Source organism: Telopea speciosissima, chromosome 3, assembly GCF_018873765.1.
Source record: "Telopea speciosissima isolate NSW1024214 ecotype Mountain lineage chromosome 3, Tspe_v1, whole genome shotgun sequence".
Taxonomy (NCBI): Eukaryota; Viridiplantae; Streptophyta; class Magnoliopsida; order Proteales; family Proteaceae; genus Telopea; species Telopea speciosissima.
Window position 1 is genome coordinate 3,174,588 of NC_057918.1, and position 18,409 is coordinate 3,192,996.

Genomic DNA, 18,409 nt, shown 5'->3' on the forward strand with positions numbered 1-18,409 from the left:
CTACTTCTTTTATGCTGGCAGTTTACATTTCTGTTCCGTCTTTGGTAAGCTTCTGGAGTTTCTCCTTGTGGGCTTTCAAAAGCCAGCTTTAAGGAGCAAAAGGTCACAAATCCAATTGAATTTTGTCAGTTTGGAATCTCTACCACCCTAAATAGCCATAAGCCAAGAAGCTGGGGAAGGGCAAGCATATGAGCTTTTGGTACTGGAGGTGGTAAAGATTCCAAGCCGGCAAGTTTAGTTGGACCCACCTTTTTGCTCCCAAGAAGCTGGGTTCTAGCAACCCCATAACCAGAACCAATAAGCTTACCCAAATCTGCCTTAAGAACAAATATTTTGTAGAACAGAAAATACATGTGCTTGAGTAACTGTATTAATGTATTTACAAAGAGTGGTTACTGTTAACATTGTTTCTCATGGAGCATTATTTCTTCCTGCTGCTATGCAACTTTAAATTTTTGAGTAATTTTAGGAAGGTTGAACAAAACTAGATCAAACTGTAGCACACAAAGAGACACACATAGCAACAAATTTCTAGACCTATACTATTAAAGGCCTCAGGCATTCTACTTCAGAAGGGAACCAAATTGGTAGAGAGGTATTTGTACATTGCATAGGCATGCTTAGACATGAACAGATGGCAATACAAAGTTTTTCCTCTGGAACCACTGCCTTTCCTATTCCCACCACTGCCTAAGATTTACACTAAGATATAAGATTTCTTCCCATGTGAATCAATCCATGTTCTTTGCTTTCTTCATTTGGGAGTGAAAGCCTGAAAAAATACCAGAAACAGTGTTAATTCATGGTAATTAAATATACTCATATTCAGTAGATCCATGCACCTACTACTGAGTTTGAAATATGCACTTACAGCAAAAATGGTGGCATGGCCAGGGTCAGCAAGATGGGCGAAGAGGTTGTCAATGGGTCCAGTGCCTGTGTAGATATGTTGGAACCATGCACCCATTACAGCCAACATGGCTAATCGTCCATTCTTTATCTCCTTCGTCCTCAACTCCTTGAGCTTCTCAGGTGAAGCATTCCCCCAGCCAAGTGGATCGAACCAGAGCCCTCCAGGATAACCAACATCAGTCCCAGTGAGTTTGTAGCCGAAGATTGGATCTGTGTTTACGCAGCCAGGCTTGATAATGTCAGCCCATCGTCTCCCCTCAGCCCAACCAATGAAGATGAGCTCAATGATGAAGAGGGTAGTTGTATCTGTGAAATACTGTTGTTCTCCAGCAGTGTACCATGAAGGGGTGTTAAGGATCCCAATCTTAGTTAGGAATTCAGGAATGAAGATGCCTGCAGCACCTAACATTGCCCATCTGCAATGAACAAGCTCAGCTTGCTGGTTCCATCTCAGGCTCTCTGGGTCTGATCCTGTTAAAGACCCCATGGTGATGAACAACCAATTATGCAAGCATTGCTCCAAAATACACGAAATACAGGTTTGGGTATGTGTCTAAGCGTATCCTAATTGGATCATCCTACAGATGGTTTCACTTCTAAGGTCTTAATGACCCTATTGAAGTTTTGGATTGGACCCCCAAATGTCTGGGACCCAAGCACTTTCCCCTCTCTTCTCCTCAAAGTCCCACCCATTTCTCTAACTCACTTGCTTTACCATCCTTTATTCCGTTCCTGTTCCCTACTCCATTACACATGGGTCCTTCATATTTTACTATCCCATCCATTTATCTGCTAAATAGACAAAGCCTTAAAAGTTTCTATAAGTGATATTTTGCGGGCTACCCCAGCTAAGGCCATCTGCTGTCCTTGAAAATATACTCATGTACTACCATGTAACAGTAAATGAAGCATTCTACTTCGCTAGACATAGTAAGATACAGATTTCCATTTTTTACTCTTTTTTTTATAGGACCAGGTTTTCTTTCAGCCAGGGTAGAGAGAGAGAATCTCTTCTATCACAAGATCTGATCCTTTGATTGAATCAACAAGGGTGTTTTGGATTTTTTCCAACAAGGATAGGAATTAATGATGACACTCACTATTCCAAGAGTCCAATCATAACGTCAAATCACTTAAAATTTTAATGGAGAAAATTTTTGATCACCTAAGACGTTCTCCCTTCATCCAAGGTGATGTGACCTTATGATTGGACTCCTGGACATGTGAGTTTCATCATAAACTCTTTCCCACCATTGTAGAAGTCCAAACTAACTTTCCCCAATCCAAAGGTCAAATATTTGGTTAAGAGCTTCTCCCTTCACCATGGGTGAAAAGAAACTCGATCCTTAACTTGGTCCTCATATTCAGGAAAATTTCCTCTTTTTTTTTTTACATGAAAAGAAACAGAAACAGATCTCTGAGATAATTTCAGATTTTACTTACCAAGACCAAGAGGGTCGAAGCCAAAATCTCCCGGAAGGCTGCATTCATCCATGGAATTCAAATAAAACTTGTTACTCTCTCTCTCTCTCTCTCTCTCTCTCTATCTTATTCATCCGATAAAATACAAGAGAACGAACAAAGAGGGTATGTGAAATGGGTGTGTGGAGCTGACCTGCCATCGAGCCATGGAGGAGGGGTGCTGCCTGGGAACCAGAGGGGTCGATCAGCATCAGCTGCTGCTGCAGAAACGGAAAGGGATCTTGGTCCTGCTGCTGCTGCTGTAAACTTCTTCTCTCTCAGTTTTCTCCCACCAAGGAAAGAAGCCTTCGTTGCTCCCACCACAGACCCACTCTTCTGAGAACTGAAGAGAGAGATTCATTCGTGCACATTAATTAACAAATAAGAAAAAGTAAATTAGATCATCAGCTTAAGAAATATTTCTCCTCCTCTCCATAAGTCTGGCAAGTCTACATTGGTTTGGTTTGGTTTGGTTTGGTCACGAGGAGAACTTGCCTGGAAGAGGAGATAGCCACAGTAGCAATTGCAGAAGAAGCACATATGGACGCCATTTCTGGGTTTGGAAAACCACTCTTTGCCTGATCAGTAGTACCGAGGAGATTGATTGTTTAGTCGGACTTGGAGGGAGAGAGAGAGAGAGAGAGAGTATTAAGTAATAGAAGAAGACCCATGACTTGGAAGGAAATCTGGTTAAAATGGATCGGGTGCAATAAGTGTGGGACAGGCTTATCTCGAGGGATAGAAGAGATGGCTGTCCTATTGGCTGCTGCCATGCCACGTGGCAGATCGAATCTAGCTATCAGCTCCGCCTCTAGATTTTTTTTTTTTTTTTCGCTGATCTGTGGCTCGGATTTTTCAATTCTAAGCTAGTGGCTGATAACAAACACTTGTGACTTCAAAGTGTTGGCCAGAGTCCGGCCTGGGCCAAACTGCCCAAGCCCAACTATGTTCGTTCAATGGCCACTCAAGCTCAATGTAGGTTGGGCTTGGGCAAACGCTATCCCTGACCCAGACCCACGCCCCGGGCCAAGTGGTACCACAACTTTGTGCTTCTCTTCCCTTGGTACTGTTTTGGTATCTGGGAGCTATCTGTTGTGTAATTTTTCTTATATCATTGACGTGTGAAAAAATTCTGAAGGCCTTCAAAAAGAATTTATAGTTCTTTGATAAATTACACAGAAATTAGAGAACCATCGTTCTTATTGAAATTATCAAATATATATTTGGACTGTAAGCTGTGCAGGGTGACCTCAAAAAAGTTATTTTAGACAAAAATATTACTACTAAACATCAGTTTCTGTTCTTTGTGGGAGGCTTGACCTTCATAAGAGGACAATCCACTCAAGATGCATCCTTCCCTCACAGCATAGTTACTACTACCCTCATCTTTGAAGTAGGGAAATCTCTGGTGATGTGACCATTAGTATGAATAATTATCACCTCCAATTCCTCAAATTCCTCTAATAAGGGGGAATGGATCCCATCTTGAGCAGTGTTTTCAGATAGGGGGTAGGGTGGTCATTTCTGCCCCCATTTGAGGAATTGGAGGGGACAACGAATTAGAGGGGATAATGATTCCCATTAATATATGAAATGCCCTCCTTATGCTAATTCAATATATTAGATATCCTTAAATGTGGAGATTCCCTTTTCACGCTGGGTATAGAGAAACTCGATCTCAAAAAAAAATAAAATTATGACAGTTAAACCTTGAAACAAGAACTAAGGTTTTGAAAGAGGATGCGCAAAGATTCCATCCGAAAAACAAATTAGAATTTCCCCGAATCTTCAAAGATCCCATCCAAAGTAGACTCCGATTCTTACGTCACCGCATGCAGCGATAACAGAATATACACGTAGACTCAAACCTGAATGTATATTTACAAGATAAATAGGAATGCTCAGCATAGTCGACAAATTCAGATTCGAAAATAATTTTGAAGAAGAATAATTCTGTTCTAATTTCTTTCATTAGTTTGAAAATTAATCATTTATGTTTGCAAGTTATAGAACTAAATTTTAGTCTATTAATTAAAATTTATCCACTTTTTTTTTTAAACAAAATTAATTAAAATTGTAAAGATTCTAACTTTTTTTAAGTTAAAATTTGTATAGTTTTTTACTCATCAAGTCTCAGTCAATTTCATCAAAGAAAAAGAAGTCTTAGTCACACTCTCACCCACCACAGATATCATTATACCACACTCAGCAGTATATTTAGGGGTGTACCATGACCTACCTATGCACAGGGAATACTATTAGTCTGGATTTAAGGCTCCCCAAGAGTCTGAAAGTACATTCAATGGTAATATAGTGGGAGAGGGTTCCCTCCACTGCTCGAGTGCAATAGGGGAAAGAACATTTATGACATATCACTCTCTCACATAAACAGTCATACGTAAGGGAATGTGCAATTTCATTTTTGGGCTGGCATTGTGGACAACTTTTCATACACACCCAACAGAGTAAGGGTGTAAAGATCCGACCCTACCCTTTGATGGTCCTAATCCTGTCCTTGGTTCTTGACCTCTCCAAACCTCCATAAGGGACCAATTGAGGAGAAGAGTGGAAGAGGTAGAAAATTTCTGTTTATGGTGACGCCATCACAATGCAAGTACCAAAACTTTTTGAGGAATGCAGTTTGATGACAGTCTTGGTTGCATCTCATTTATATCCACCTTTCCAATCAAGATAGGCATGTTATGTGAACCCATAAATGAACCCTTCAAGAATTTGCAATTCCTCTTCATTAAATACTTACCAAGTCATTGAGGACAACTAGAACAAACAAAGTATCCTGGGGTAGATGGTCAATCTGCATTAAGAGCATCAAGTTGCCTCCGGAGCTCTTCAAGGTCATCAATAGAGGTGTTTGTCTCTTCTAGAACTGGCAATCTTTGGAACTCATCTGCACTGGGGAGCTCCCGAGTAAGACCTTCCGGCAGGACATCTGAAAAAGAAAGGGATTAGAAAAGGTCTAGTGACATTGATACTTGATAGAATAGGTTAGAATAGGATGAGGGACGCAGAATAGCACATATGCTCTTTATACCAGAAAAGGAAAAGGTCCAAATATATTTACAGAAGAACATATACAATAATACCACTGCATGTTTTGCGGCCAGATTCTGACATAAAAAAAAAGCCTTATAATGCAAGTTCTCCAACGTGCTTGGTTAATTGGCAGGTATTTTAAGTTGACTTATTATCAATCTCTTCCCATTGTCCTAAAGAATTTCAGGTGTTCGATGTTCTATTAATCTCTTCCATAGGTTCTATTCACTTGTACGATGATGTGTTATTTACACAATGCTGAAAAATTATACTTTTCTTTCTCATGTAATTCCACTACTTCCTGACATAAAAATTCCTTTTCCATAGATCCGAACTCCCAATTTCCTAAATCGAGCTCCAAAGATGAAATCCAAAGACCTTTTCACTGAGATATCCTATGACTAGACAACAGAAACGAACTTCAAATGAAATTTTGTACTAAATATATAAATGTCTTTGATGAAAAGGGAATATACAAACAAGGAGAAAACTGTATTCAGCATTACAACAACAATAAACTCAGCCTTATCCCAAGTTGGGGTCAGCTACATGGATCCAAACAAAACAGAGTAGAAAAAACTGAGGACTAAACAAAAAAGGGGAATGGAGAGATAGACAATGAGATGAGAAATGAAACATGGAAAATAAAAAGGAGAACGAAAGAGGAAAGAGGCACAGTCCAGCAAGTCAGGAGAACCTCAGCTAAATGGGGTCTGCTACATGGATCCTTGCCCTCCAATAGGCTCTATCCGAGGTCATACTTGGTGGTACAAGACCTAGACTATGCATGTCCTTCCTTACAACTTCTCCTATGGTCATTTTAGGCCTGCCCCTAGCTCTTTTAGCTCCTTCAATTGGGATCATATCACTCCTCCTTACTGGGGCGTCCCTAGGCCTCCATTGAACATGACCATACCACCTCAAACGACTCTCTCGGAGCTTATCATTGATTAGGGCAACTCCCAAGTCAACTCTAATACGTTCATTCCTTATTTTATCCTCCGTAGTTTTTCCACATATCCATCTTAACATCCTCATCTCTGCTAGACAGCTTCTCAATATGACATTTCTTAACTGCCCAGCATTCTACCCCATACATCATAGCCGGTCGTACAACAGTCCTATAAAATTTCCTTTAAGCTTTAAAAGAATACGTCGGACACACTGTATACTGGGGGTCCATCCCACTTTCCCACTTTAATTCTCTGTGAAACATCATCCTCTATGTATTCAGAATTACTGATACAAAAGATTGAACACACATAATTTGTTTCATTGTGATAAGGAAATAAAACAATTAAATCTCCCTTCTATACATTGTAGAATGGAAAATTAGTTCATTGCAAATTGGTAGAAATAATGGTTTCAGTTTATCTGTTAAAGCCATCATACCTATTCTTAAACAAATGCAGTAATGCACAATTCTTACTTATGCAAACTGTCAAGGAAAGAGACAATAAAGAGAGAACTCCTTCAAGGACATGTAAGGACTGGACATTCTATTCCAGAACACGCATCAACCAATTCTATTGTAAAAAGTCAAACTAATCAACATCATGGACACTGCAAATATAATATTAAATCGACCAAAATGTTAAATTATGTAAGGGAACAAGAGGGTCACCTGAACTGTTGGGAAAATCAGTCGTCTCAATCCCACTATCATCAACAACACTGCAAAGAGCAACATCCTCAAATATTAATAATCAAGATTTGAATTAAAAATGAACAAACTTTTTAGTTTGTAGGTCTGCATAGCAACGGGAGAATCAGTGAAATGCTTTCACCAGTGTCTCTTTGATTTTGCAAATAACTAATTTTAATTTCTAAACATCTATGAATCATTGCTTTTAAATGTAATACGCAAAGCAATCCAAGAACTTAAACCCAACTCCTCAATCCACAGCTTTTTCTTTCTAATAGCTCAACCTCTATAAGAATATCCAATTTCTTATTCTATCCAGCCTCCCCTCATCCCTTATCTCCCCCACCCCCCGGATGCCTCAATACTTTTATGCTCCTTTTTTTTTGGAGTGGAGAGGGGAGTTTGTGGATCTGGAGCTCTTTCCAGATGTTAATGGCATAAGAAGACCCCAATCCTCATTCCTATTGTGCAATTGAGTAGGAGAGGAAACTTTAGTCCTACAGGAAGATTGATTTTATTTTTTGCCAGTGAACAGGATAAGAATCGAAAGTATTCTATTGAAATCTTTTACCTCATTGGTCAGCACCTCCTAATGCGGAATTAACACCTATTCTATCCTACATAATGGCTATGCCTTTTCACCAAAGCTGGTTACATTCTTTCACATATAAACTCAATGCAAAAAAGCCTTGTCACAACAATTTTGGTTGGTTGCACAAGTCCTGTTCTGACTTCTGATGTGATATATTACACATTCTGTAAGAATGTGGTAATTTAATCGTATAAGCAAACATCATAAATATGAAGTCCTGCCGGTATATGGAAAGATCTTCAAAATGCAAGCAAATCAGTAATTAAATTCAATGCCAACAAGACACAGTAAATGGATTCAGCTTCGTTCCTCAGTTCTGATTAAGAACTTACTAATTCAGACTTCATAAAACCAGACTAGAATGCCAAGAACCCATTTCTATTGCATCTGAGAGAAGGTGCCAGCTAGCTCGGCTGGTAAGTTATTTGGCTTGTCATAGCCAAGACCAGGGATCAAACACCACCTTCAACCTCCGATCTCTCTTATCTCCCCTTCCCTCACTCCCAAGTGAATATAATCAATTTCATCTTTGGGGTGAAATATTGCATCTAGGACAATGTAGTACCTTATGTTCCATTCATTATCAGCATGAATTGGGCACTCAATCGCAGACAATGTTTCAGCCTCCATCTTTGCCTTGGCAGCAGCATCCCGAGCTGGCTTTGTGAGAATGTATTCCTTCTGCACAGTAGACACTACTTCTAACATCAGCTAGAAATGTAACATACCCTGAAACAGGTAAGTTCCATACTATAAATTGTAGGTCAACCAATGACTGCTTGGAATTCATTACCTGTCGCTCCAGACAAGCTGAGTTTGAGCATTGAGTGTTTGGCTTCATTTCCATGGTTGGGAAGAAATCTTTAAGAGCGTTATATCCCTGTAATCCAGTCATATGTCAAAATCTTTTGAAAATTAAGTCAGGGTGGTCAGTATATGATCATTGATGTCCCAACTCTCACATGAGCATATGGCAAATCAACTTCTTCTAACTAATTGAATAAAGGGAAGGCTTGGTTTATTAACAGCCGGTTTACACCAGCACTTGAATACAGCTCATCTTTTACACTTGAAATGTGAAACAAGAGGGTCTATTGTTTTTAGGACAATTTTTTTTCCATTTTTCATTTTGAAAGAATCAACCTTTTCAGGATGCAATAGACTCAGAACATTTTAGCAATCAACAGAAACAAAGCAGGTGAAGATAGGCATACCAAGTATGGGGAGACTTGTCCAAACTTCAGCAAGAATTTAAGTGTGTTTTGAACCAGAAGACCAGCCACAACCCCCTACCCAATCAATTCAAACCACAAGAAGTAAAAATGTAAGACGAGAAAGAAAAATATATATCTAGAATATTGAATCAAATATCAAAAGAGGGAAAGAAGTGAAAATATAGACCATAACAATAAAGAGAACTGTTCAATACCATGGATACTTCAGGGATCACTCAAGCAATTCACATAAAGTACAAAGGCCCCATGGAACACATAAACCCATGGCAAAGGATAAAGTTAAAACTCCTCCAGAGAGAAAACAACCAGACAAATACATAATTAATTTCCTCACCATGGTAGTCGGTAGAGATGCAGCACAAACACCTTCACGCTTGAGAGTTCGTTCATCCACTCCAGATGCCACAACCTAATAAGATCAAACCTCGTTTTCAGTTGCATAGTCCACAACAACATGCAATGGAAATTCGAAACTCCAAAACAGAACTGGATCTTACTCGCAGAACATATCCAACTTTCACAAGAATGTTGGTTTATGTCTATTATGAGAAATTAGAGCACTCCAATAAGATTCACCAACCATGAAAATGTGATTATTTTGATCATAGACAAGTTTTGGGTGTTCCATTTGTTAAAGACTTTTCTTTTGCCACTTCCGTTTCGTTCAGAAGGGCTATGTAGGAATATCAATGGGACGGGTTAATTACAAAAGGGTTATCTTTCCTGACACAGCCCATTGGCGTGGGGAATACAAAAATTTAGGGTGGGTTTAGTTCTTTGGAAACCAACCCACTTCAGGTTCAGGCCAGCTATGATTGCTATGAACTGACGGAATAAGCTTCATACTGGAGATTGGAAGAGACTAACGTTTCAAAACACAGCCCTCTCCACTTATCGAACTCCCCATATCTAATCTCTTTTCCCTCCATATCAATCAATATTTGTTTGTCAGATTATGTAGACTGATGCAAGAAAGCTACAATCGAAAAGGAAACCCAAAAAAGGGGGGAAAAAGTCTTGCTCCAAAAGCTCCACCACCTCCATCCTATCTGAATTCGTACTTGCATTTTTTTTAACATATGTTGAAGATTTGTGGTATTAAAGAGTTGTGGTTTTCCCCATCTTTCCTCTAACTTCCCATCCATGCTGCCTAGTTTTGGGGAATGTTAAGGACAGGATGAATATGGTTGGATTCATAGTAGCCCAAAAGCATACAAAAACCTGACCGCTTAATATCATTACTGCTAGCTGAGGCAGTGATATTGATCATATTAGGGGCATGTCATATAATGAGCCCATTTCTTACAAATATATTTCAGAGACTTTTAGAACACTATCTGATGAATCAACAAATAGTGGAGTGAATAAGACAAGTATCATCCCTTGTAGATGTTGTCCCATGGTCCTTTTCGATGTAAAGAGAAGAACACTAATTCTAGTAATTTTTAGCATTCCTTAAAATACCCACCATGAGGCATTATCGAAAACAATATTTTAGAAGGAAAATAACTTATCCGTCAAACAATGGAAACTTGCTTGTTAAAAAAAAGGTTTGGCAAGGTATAGTCTGGCCCACGGCCCCATGTAAACAGTGATCAAGATTGAGGAAGTAAACGGAGTTCCCCCAGCACAAGTTAGAAGAGAAACCATGACATAAAACAGTATATGCATGCTATACATGGACAGCAATGCAAAAAGCTAGCTGTCTTTTAGAAGCCACAATGATAGGTAATTTTTTTTACCAGCAGCACAATACATACTCCAAACCACTATGCCATTTTGCTCCAAACAAATGAATAACAGTTCTCTTTTATAGAAATTTATCAGGGATGCAAAAAAGAAAGAGTGGTGAACTTGATGAGGTGTAAAGACCCTATGCGGCTATGCAGCAATCATGGTGAGATCCTTAAACAATCAGAAACACAAAGAAAGCTTAGCAGGTGCATATCAGTGAGGGCAGGTGTGCTGGAATGCAGGAGCTTGAACACAAAAACACAAAGGAAGTACATGCAGTAACATCGGGAGTTGGTTTCTGACACGGCATCTGGTGTTTAAATTACATAGGCTCACATGTGGTAGTGCTGCTGTCTGACACAGAGACAGGGTATCAAACATGCTAAAATTCTTAAAATGAATTGTCCTTGTGAAGTTGTGATGACTTGCGTAGGCTAAAATGAGCATTCCTTCTCAATGCATTCTACATTACAGTGAGTCTTCCTTATCAAAATTCAGCTAAATAATTGAACCTACCAATGGAGGAACACAAGCAAAACAAGCAGTTTCCCCAGGGACCAGCAGTTGTATATGACCTGAGACAGCATCTTCAGATACACCTGCCCAAATATTTCTTCCATGTGAATTCCGAGTCATTAATCTAAAAAGTAAAAGAACTGAAACATACCATTAATATTTGTCACTCATAACTATAATAATAATAACAAAACAGATAAAAGAATGAGATTTTTATTTTCCATTTTTAGAATTCGACCAAAATATATAGTATACTAAATATATCCATCACAAGAATTAGTTGGACCTGGAATATATATGCAATCAAGCACAAAGTACAATTTTTATTTTTATTTTTTGGGGGGTGGGGGATGGAGACTGGCCAAAGAGAGATAAGTGACTACAAAGTGATGTTGGATCCTTCATTCCTTCTCAAGATATTGATTGAAAGGGAATCAGATTTAGGTTAGAACTTCAGAATTGGGAGAAGAAAAAACAAAACATGAAAAGCAAAATATTAAAGTTATGTTCTGCCCAATATAGCAGAAAAAAGAAAAAATAATGAACATAAGGTGATAGATTGCAGAAAAAGGGCAAGCAAGGTGATGATGCATCCTTAGGGTTGTCAGTGGAAAGAAGCTATGGCTTGAGAGGTAATATGGTTTTCAGGCTGGTTGGTTAGATTTAATAGGGTAGGGGAGAGGGGTAAAAGATCGAACATAAGGCGGTAATGGCCTTCAAAGAATAAAAGATAGTCTAATAGGACAAATTTTCAAGCAAAATACCCGAATGGAAACATGCAGATTTGGGATTTGAGGTTAAATGATAGATGGATTTGCTAGGGTTGTGGATTATAAAGGAATTTAGGGAAATAAAATGAAGAATAAGAGAAGATAAATTCTACAGGAATCAATACTGGACCATTTCTTATCCCAGTGGTTATGACCTAGCTATTGCATTGACCAAAACATCTCAGCCACCTTCCCTTGTTCTTGACACCCATTGGTATTTCATCCTTCTAGAATGGCCACTCCCAACATTTTCTTCTGAGTGAAATTAATTCCTCTTTTTGATTTTGGACCTTCCAAATCATTCATGCATGAGATCAAGGCCGATTTTTTTCTGATGCTTTGATAAAAAGATTCATTCTCTTCATAAATAATAGGAGCTAGTAGAGCCAATAAAGATTTCTTTTTGATTCATCACTGGAGTTGAATACCTCATTCAAGAATTTGTTTTGGATCTAATCCGTAGGAATCAATAGAAAAGGTCAATCCCTTGTGATACACCAATACTTGAAATGCTTTCGAGATTAATTCGATTTATGAGCATGTATAGGCCAACATGAGTTGTGCAAACACCATGGAATGTGCATTGAATCAGATGTTAGATTCGTGGAAATCTTATGACATCTCACCAATCTCTTAGTCATCTATTGAAAGAAAACCAGTGAATCTCTTCCTAAGGATGGATAGAATTAAGACATTTTGTTGGATCAATATTTCCTAGAAATGATGCTTGTCTTAATCTTTAATCATACCGCGCGGGGGGGGGGGGGGAGAAGATCAAGCACTCTTTCTATTCATCAAAAAAAGTAAAAAGAAAGGGTTATTTAGTCATCAAATACCACATATATGAAGGCACACCATTTGATCCCAAGTAGTGTCTAAAATCTCAAACATAATGATCAAGTAAGTTTTCCATGAATAATAGACGATACAAAGAGTTAGCTCTCTTACCAGACTCCATCCATATCTGGTTCAGTTCATTGCAAGCCTGGATAACCACAACTGCATCAGATACAAGATAAAAATACTTAAAAATTCAAAACAGAAAGTACCAAAATTCAAATCTTGATACCGCTTATATTTGAAACTAAAATCAAATAAAGTTTTAAATGAAAAATTGGCACTGCCAACTTCAATAATGAACACAAAGAAGAAAATCAAAACCTTGACAACAAGTTGCACCCAAGTCTCATAATCTAACAACAGAAGTATGCTGGAGAAGAAAATAAACCTCCGATCCTGTTACAGCAGTTGACATTACCTGGTTCACAACCATCCGTGCTTCATAATTATCAACGCAGCTCAGCACAAGATCCACTCCACTATCATGATTCCTGGGCCTGAAACTTTGGTTTCTCAGGCTTGCCATGAAATTTTCAAAACCTTTAACCGTTGCGATGTTCAACGTGTAGCTCTAAACACAAAATGAAACAATCACCATTGGTCACAGGATCCAGATTTCACTGTGATACGCAAGAATCCTGCTTAAACGACAAATATTCATAAAAGAAAATCACAAAAACATGACTAGTTGGAAATTTGGCATATGCTAAATGTGCACTATACTAATAGTGCAAGTATAACTCAGTTTTGAAGGCCAAAGGTCTCCTCCAGAGTCCAGAGAGGATAGGATATTTATTAAGAAAAATTGCAGCCATAATATCTAAATACCCTAGGGAAAACCATGTGGCTAGAAAAGCATAATTTAGTCATTTAAAAAATTTCACTAACATGCCAATATTTTCTATCATTCAAAGTCTATAATACACCTTGGTACACAATATCAGCCACAGATTTGAAAACAAAATTCTCATTAAACCCTTCATCAATGAATAAAGAGAGAACTTTTCCATTTGACAAGCAACTCTAGATTTGAAAATAAAGGAAGACATCTACAGGTTATGCAGATTTGATGCAGGACAAGTAGGATAAAATCTTATCCAACAAGTAGCAGGCTTAAATGAGGAAACAAGATAAAGATAATGCTGGTTTACAATTTTCAGTAAAGAATACATCAGGGAAAATTAAGGTTTTAAGATTTGAAAATGGAACAAATGTCAATTTACATAATACAGCAGAAGATGGTAGAGGAAGAAAGAAAAAGAGAAGAGAGACCGAATATATAAGGAAAGAGGAATCCTACCAAGTATTTCACAGTTGGAGCTCCAAACTTGCACAAGAAACAACTTATATTCTGTCCATATTTCAAAACAGACGCAACTCTAGTTTACTTCAGAAAATAAGCTTTCTAGCATGTCGAAACTTTGTTTTAAGAAACTCTTTACTCTACAACCATTTCCTCTTCTCCTCTCGTTCTTGTAAGAACCCTATGAACATTGACATTCCTTAAGTTCCACAATTTTTAGACCTTTGGACATATTCATATATCAACTAATAGTATGCGTGACACAAATAATCAACCCATCACTCAATTATCTAAAACAATGTAAAAAAATAAATAAATAAATGAATAAATATATATATGTAAACTCAAGAAGTGAGGAACTAATTTAATCAATTACTGCAATAATAAGTTGGTCCTCATTGACCACTGACCTCAAGCACAACATCAGGATTAATATCTGAAAGTGTCTGAAGAGCAGCATCAGTCTTGGTCATACCAACCTGGAGAGGAAAAAGAGACATTATATAAGTAGAATGGTACAAGTGATTTCTTTCCTTGAAAAACCACTTCAGAATCTTGATGCAGTAATACATAAGATCCTTAGTTTACTAAAAAATTAATGTTCAAACCACCTAAGTGAAAGAAAAAAAAAAAAAAAGGCAGCTATCCATGTAACGATGGAAGGTGATGTTTCCGAAAATCACAAGACTAATCTGAGTCATTTATTTTTACATTTTTTTAATCTAAACCATCCATTCCCACTCAGAGTTGGGAGAGTGTACAGTAATGTCTAGAGTACTGGTACACATGCATGGACATACATAGGATGTGTGCCAATACAAATGTTTTTGACTGAAGTAGACTCTGAAATTTGGCACATGGCTAATCTAGAACATGTCCTTTGTATCTAATGGTCGGAATGGACATATTATCGGTCCACATGGCAGAATAGATACCTTATGACATTCGGAAAAATAATAGACCTTTGTGACAATAATCATTTGCTCCCCGCCCCCCCAAAAGAAAAAAAAACATTGTAGGATAGCTAAAAGAAATGTGCCAAACAATAAGGACTGGTCTACAAGCATGATGAGAAGGAACCGTGCCTGCTCTGGACGGAAAAATAGCCTATTCATGTTAGCTAACTCCACTTTGTCATAATCGTACAACAAAAGACGACCTATGCCGCACCTTGTTAGCATCTCAGCTGCAACACTGCCTACGCCACCTATTCCCTGTGAATCATGAGAATATCAGACGCCCATCAAATAGGAGGAAGTGGGAGGAGCAAGAACATCCAAATTCATTCATATGCTACAGTGACTTTTCATGAACAAAAGAGGGCCTCTACTAAAATTGGAAGTAGGACATTTAGGTTATTCTAAAATAGCACATGACTAGAAAAAGACCACAAAAGTCTAAAAAGTGTAATCCCACTATTTTATATATGTGTGTGCAGAACAGTAGCTGTTCCATTAAATCTTCAAATGAGGTAAATAAAGCACAAGGGAACCATAATGATTAACAAAAACCAGTTAATGCCTCTATTGGTTCTCTACTATTCTTTAACTAACACATTAAAGGGGTTCAAAAAGTCCAACTTCATATCCTATAAGACTGTACAACATTTCTTTTAGGCTTTACAAGTCTATGCCAATGACAGATCAACATTCCAATCAACCTATCTCATTCAAGTAGCATCAGCCGCAAACAATGAATACAACAATATTTGGAAAAGACTTCAGTATGCTTCACCCAAATTACTAAGAAATCATGTTTTGTTCAGGTAATCTTGTTTATTCAATCTCAGTACAAGGCAATACAAATGCACCATACAAAAAGGAATAGGAGGACAGAATATAATACATACAACTATGGCAACAGAGAATTCACGTATCGTTTCATAATTGTTCACAATGCCCATCCTTTGAAGTGCCATAAGCCTACTATAAGGGTTGCTATCTACCACCTCAGCACTCATATCCTGCTTCCAAGTGATCCAAGCACAAAGACTAAGCATTCATTAAGCAATATAAGAACACAATGCAGATGATACAGCAAAAACACAAATGAAATCCAATGCATATGAACCTTGACTTTAGATCGTTGAATAGGAGCAGATTTTGCAAGATCAGAGAGATGTTCCACACGCTGTCGAAGCTGCATGACATCATAAAACAAACACGTAATCAGTGTCAATATATGATTAAGGTCCAAATGATGTGGAGAAATTCTTCTTAGTTTAAGACATTCATTGAAATTTCCTCTGCTTAATTCCATGAAAAAGCAATATGTCTAACAAGATAAATTGTCTTCTATCCAAACTCAAGACACAAAATCCATGATTACCTGCAGTTGTTCCGCCTTCACTAATCAGCAGCACATAATCACTATGTAAGAAATTAAATTCTCTTCATGTTCGGCTCGTATAAAAGAATGTATATCTATAATCGGTTTACGGAAGCTCATAGATCATAGATCACAAATAAAACAGACTAACCAAAACATCAAAATTCTCCCACTACTTGGTCTCGCCTCGAATTCGAACATCAGAAGCTTTAAATGAAACCACGATCACCAAAAATAAAATAAATAAAGGAGGACATGCAATCTAGAGGAGAAGGATTTAAAAGGGGAAAGATAAATAGTACGGAGAAAAAAAAAACCTTGGCTATAGAATCATGATGAGATGGATCCGATAAAGCTCGGCTGAGAGCTTCGAGATCTTGTAGCATTTGTTTCAGTTCGACCTCCATCGCTAATTTGATCCTGTGACTACTAAATTTTTTCAGTTTTAAGAGTCCTCCCTGTGTCACAGCATCAGACCTGTGTCGGAATTTGGAGGTTAGAACTCAGAAGTTAGAACCCTTGGCTTTATTGCGATTCTCTGTTTAATTCGTTTCCTCCCTCGCACGCGTACCAGACGCCAGAACGGGCACATGCATTCCATATCTTAATACAAATTTATTATTTTATTCAACAAGAGAACCAACTTTATGGTTTTTTATAAAACGATTAAACTCGTCAAGTTTGTCATGACCTCAGGCAAAAGAACCAAGTGTTATTTTACATGGACGATTTATGATCCAGTCTCGTCATTTTTTACCATGATAATCTACACAACTCTTGACCAGATTTTGCAAAATTTTGAGTCGGCTCGAGCGACTCGCCCTAGTCAAATCCCGATTTTCCATGTATGTGCTAAAGTAAAATGTGGGGAGGGCTCTCATCGTTTTTTAGGAAGGAGATAAAAAGAGGATAAATTACATACGAGGTGCCCAATATTTGATTAAAGTATTTGGGAGGTACCTCAAATTTCGAAAGTGACATATGAGCTTCCCTGTGAACTCCTACTCCAAACCAAAGATATTTCCAATTTTACCCTCTCAACCCCACTCCTGGCCTCACCTTCACCTTCACCTCCACCACCGCTTCCACCCTGTTGCAACCACCCGCTCCATCCCCTTAGACCACCGCCCCCACCACCACCACTTACCCTCATTCCCCCCCTACCCCAACTCGAATTTTTGAATTCTCGTGATATATCCAACATCTTACTGGGTCTCTCTCTCTCTCACAATCACACACACGATCAAACCCATTTTCTTGGGGGCAATATATAAGAACGTAACTCATCAAACCCCCTTGCTTGTCCTTGGGTTCTATATATGATAAGAATGCAACTCCATGTACATTCCATGTGCAATTCAAGCAAAGGTTACCTGTTCAACAATGGCGCTAAGGACCCTAACTCAATGTCTCTACAACTTAACCAAAATACCATCACCAAGCAATACCCTCCTATCACATTCTCCTTTTTCTTCTCTATTGTCTAAACAACCGTTATTTCCACCCGATCCTTCAAAAATAATATTCCATCGAGATTTTTGCACATACTTTGACACCGGTAAGGATAACCTTATCAGGAGATCACTTGATAAGAGAGTGATTATTAAGTTGGCAATTGAAACGCCAGAGCTCCGGTCTCTGTATGAGTTGATGAAGAAGTTGAAAGGGATGAACTCTAGCAGAGATCGTCTATGATTGGATGGACTGAATCCTTCGACGACGAGATCAGATACTCTCAACCACCAAAGTTCAATTTCAGTTGAGGACACGACAAAGTTGTTGAGTCTGTTGCATTTGGAGATGTTGAAAACGATATTGATAAGCATTCCAAAAAACTACATCTCATATTCATATTTTGTTCATATCTTCTCCGACGGTTGCTCAAGTCCCGATCAAAGATTGGAGTACGCAAACACGTTGAAGGAATCGGTGGAAGCAGGGTGAAAGCGGTGGCGGAGATCAAGGTGAAGGTGAGGCCAGGAGTGGGGTTGAGAGGGTAAAATTGAAAATATCTTTAGT

At 38.3% G+C, this 18,409-nt stretch overlaps 2 protein-coding genes across 2 annotated transcripts; both read right to left on the reverse strand.

The window, feature by feature from the left end:
• Positions 1 to 518: 518 nt before the first annotated feature.
• LOC122655527 (chlorophyll a-b binding protein, chloroplastic-like) lies at positions 519 to 3,008 on the reverse strand. The gene is made up of 5 exons (XM_043849718.1): positions 2,869 to 3,008; positions 2,528 to 2,716; positions 2,356 to 2,393; positions 872 to 1,383; positions 519 to 772 (listed from the first exon to the last, which is right to left on the reverse strand). The coding sequence occupies exons 1-5, from the start codon at positions 2,922 to 2,924 to the stop codon at positions 755 to 757; spliced, it is 813 nt and encodes a 270-aa protein (XP_043705653.1). The 5' UTR covers positions 2,925 to 3,008; the 3' UTR covers positions 519 to 754.
• Positions 3,009 to 5,030: 2,022 nt separating this feature from the next.
• Positions 5,031 to 16,891, reverse strand: LOC122655525 (ubiquitin-like modifier-activating enzyme 5). Its single transcript, XM_043849715.1, has 14 exons — positions 16,708 to 16,891; positions 16,133 to 16,201; positions 15,912 to 16,025; positions 15,148 to 15,276; positions 14,473 to 14,541; positions 13,178 to 13,330; positions 12,868 to 12,904; positions 11,150 to 11,232; positions 9,234 to 9,308; positions 8,879 to 8,953; positions 8,458 to 8,544; positions 8,230 to 8,345; positions 7,052 to 7,101; positions 5,031 to 5,323 (listed from the first exon to the last, which is right to left on the reverse strand). Exons 1-14 carry the CDS (start codon positions 16,795 to 16,797, stop codon positions 5,184 to 5,186), a joined length of 1,287 nt encoding a protein of 428 aa, XP_043705650.1. The 5' UTR covers positions 16,798 to 16,891; the 3' UTR covers positions 5,031 to 5,183.
• Between the last annotated feature and the right edge of the window lie 1,518 nt (positions 16,892 to 18,409).

What these genes read in the sequence shown, in the direction of transcription:
- LOC122655527 (XM_043849718.1), bottom strand. Translation starts at nt 2,924, where the DNA reads ATGGCGTCCATATGTGCTTCTTCTGCAATTGCTACTGTGGCTATCTCC. An exon ending in GTGGCTATCTCCTCTTCCAG is followed by an intron (nt 2,717 to 2,868) that starts GCAAGTTCTCCT and finishes CTCTCTCTTCAG; the next exon opens with TTCTCAGAAGAGTGGGTCTG. An exon ending in CTTCGACCCTCTTGGTCTTG is followed by an intron (nt 1,384 to 2,355) that starts GTAAGTAAAATC and finishes GGTCTTTAACAG; the next exon opens with GATCAGACCCAGAGAGCCTG.
- LOC122655525 (XM_043849715.1), bottom strand. Translation starts at nt 16,797, where the DNA reads ATGGAGGTCGAACTGAAACAAATGCTACAAGATCTCGAAGCTCTCAGC. An exon ending in ATCATGATTCTATAGCCAAG is followed by an intron (nt 16,202 to 16,707) that starts GTTTTTTTTTTC and finishes GATGTCATGCAG; the next exon opens with CTTCGACAGCGTGTGGAACA. An exon ending in CATCTCTACCGACTACCATG is followed by an intron (nt 8,954 to 9,233) that starts GTGAGGAAATTA and finishes TTGATTGGGTAG; the next exon opens with GGGGTTGTGGCTGGTCTTCT.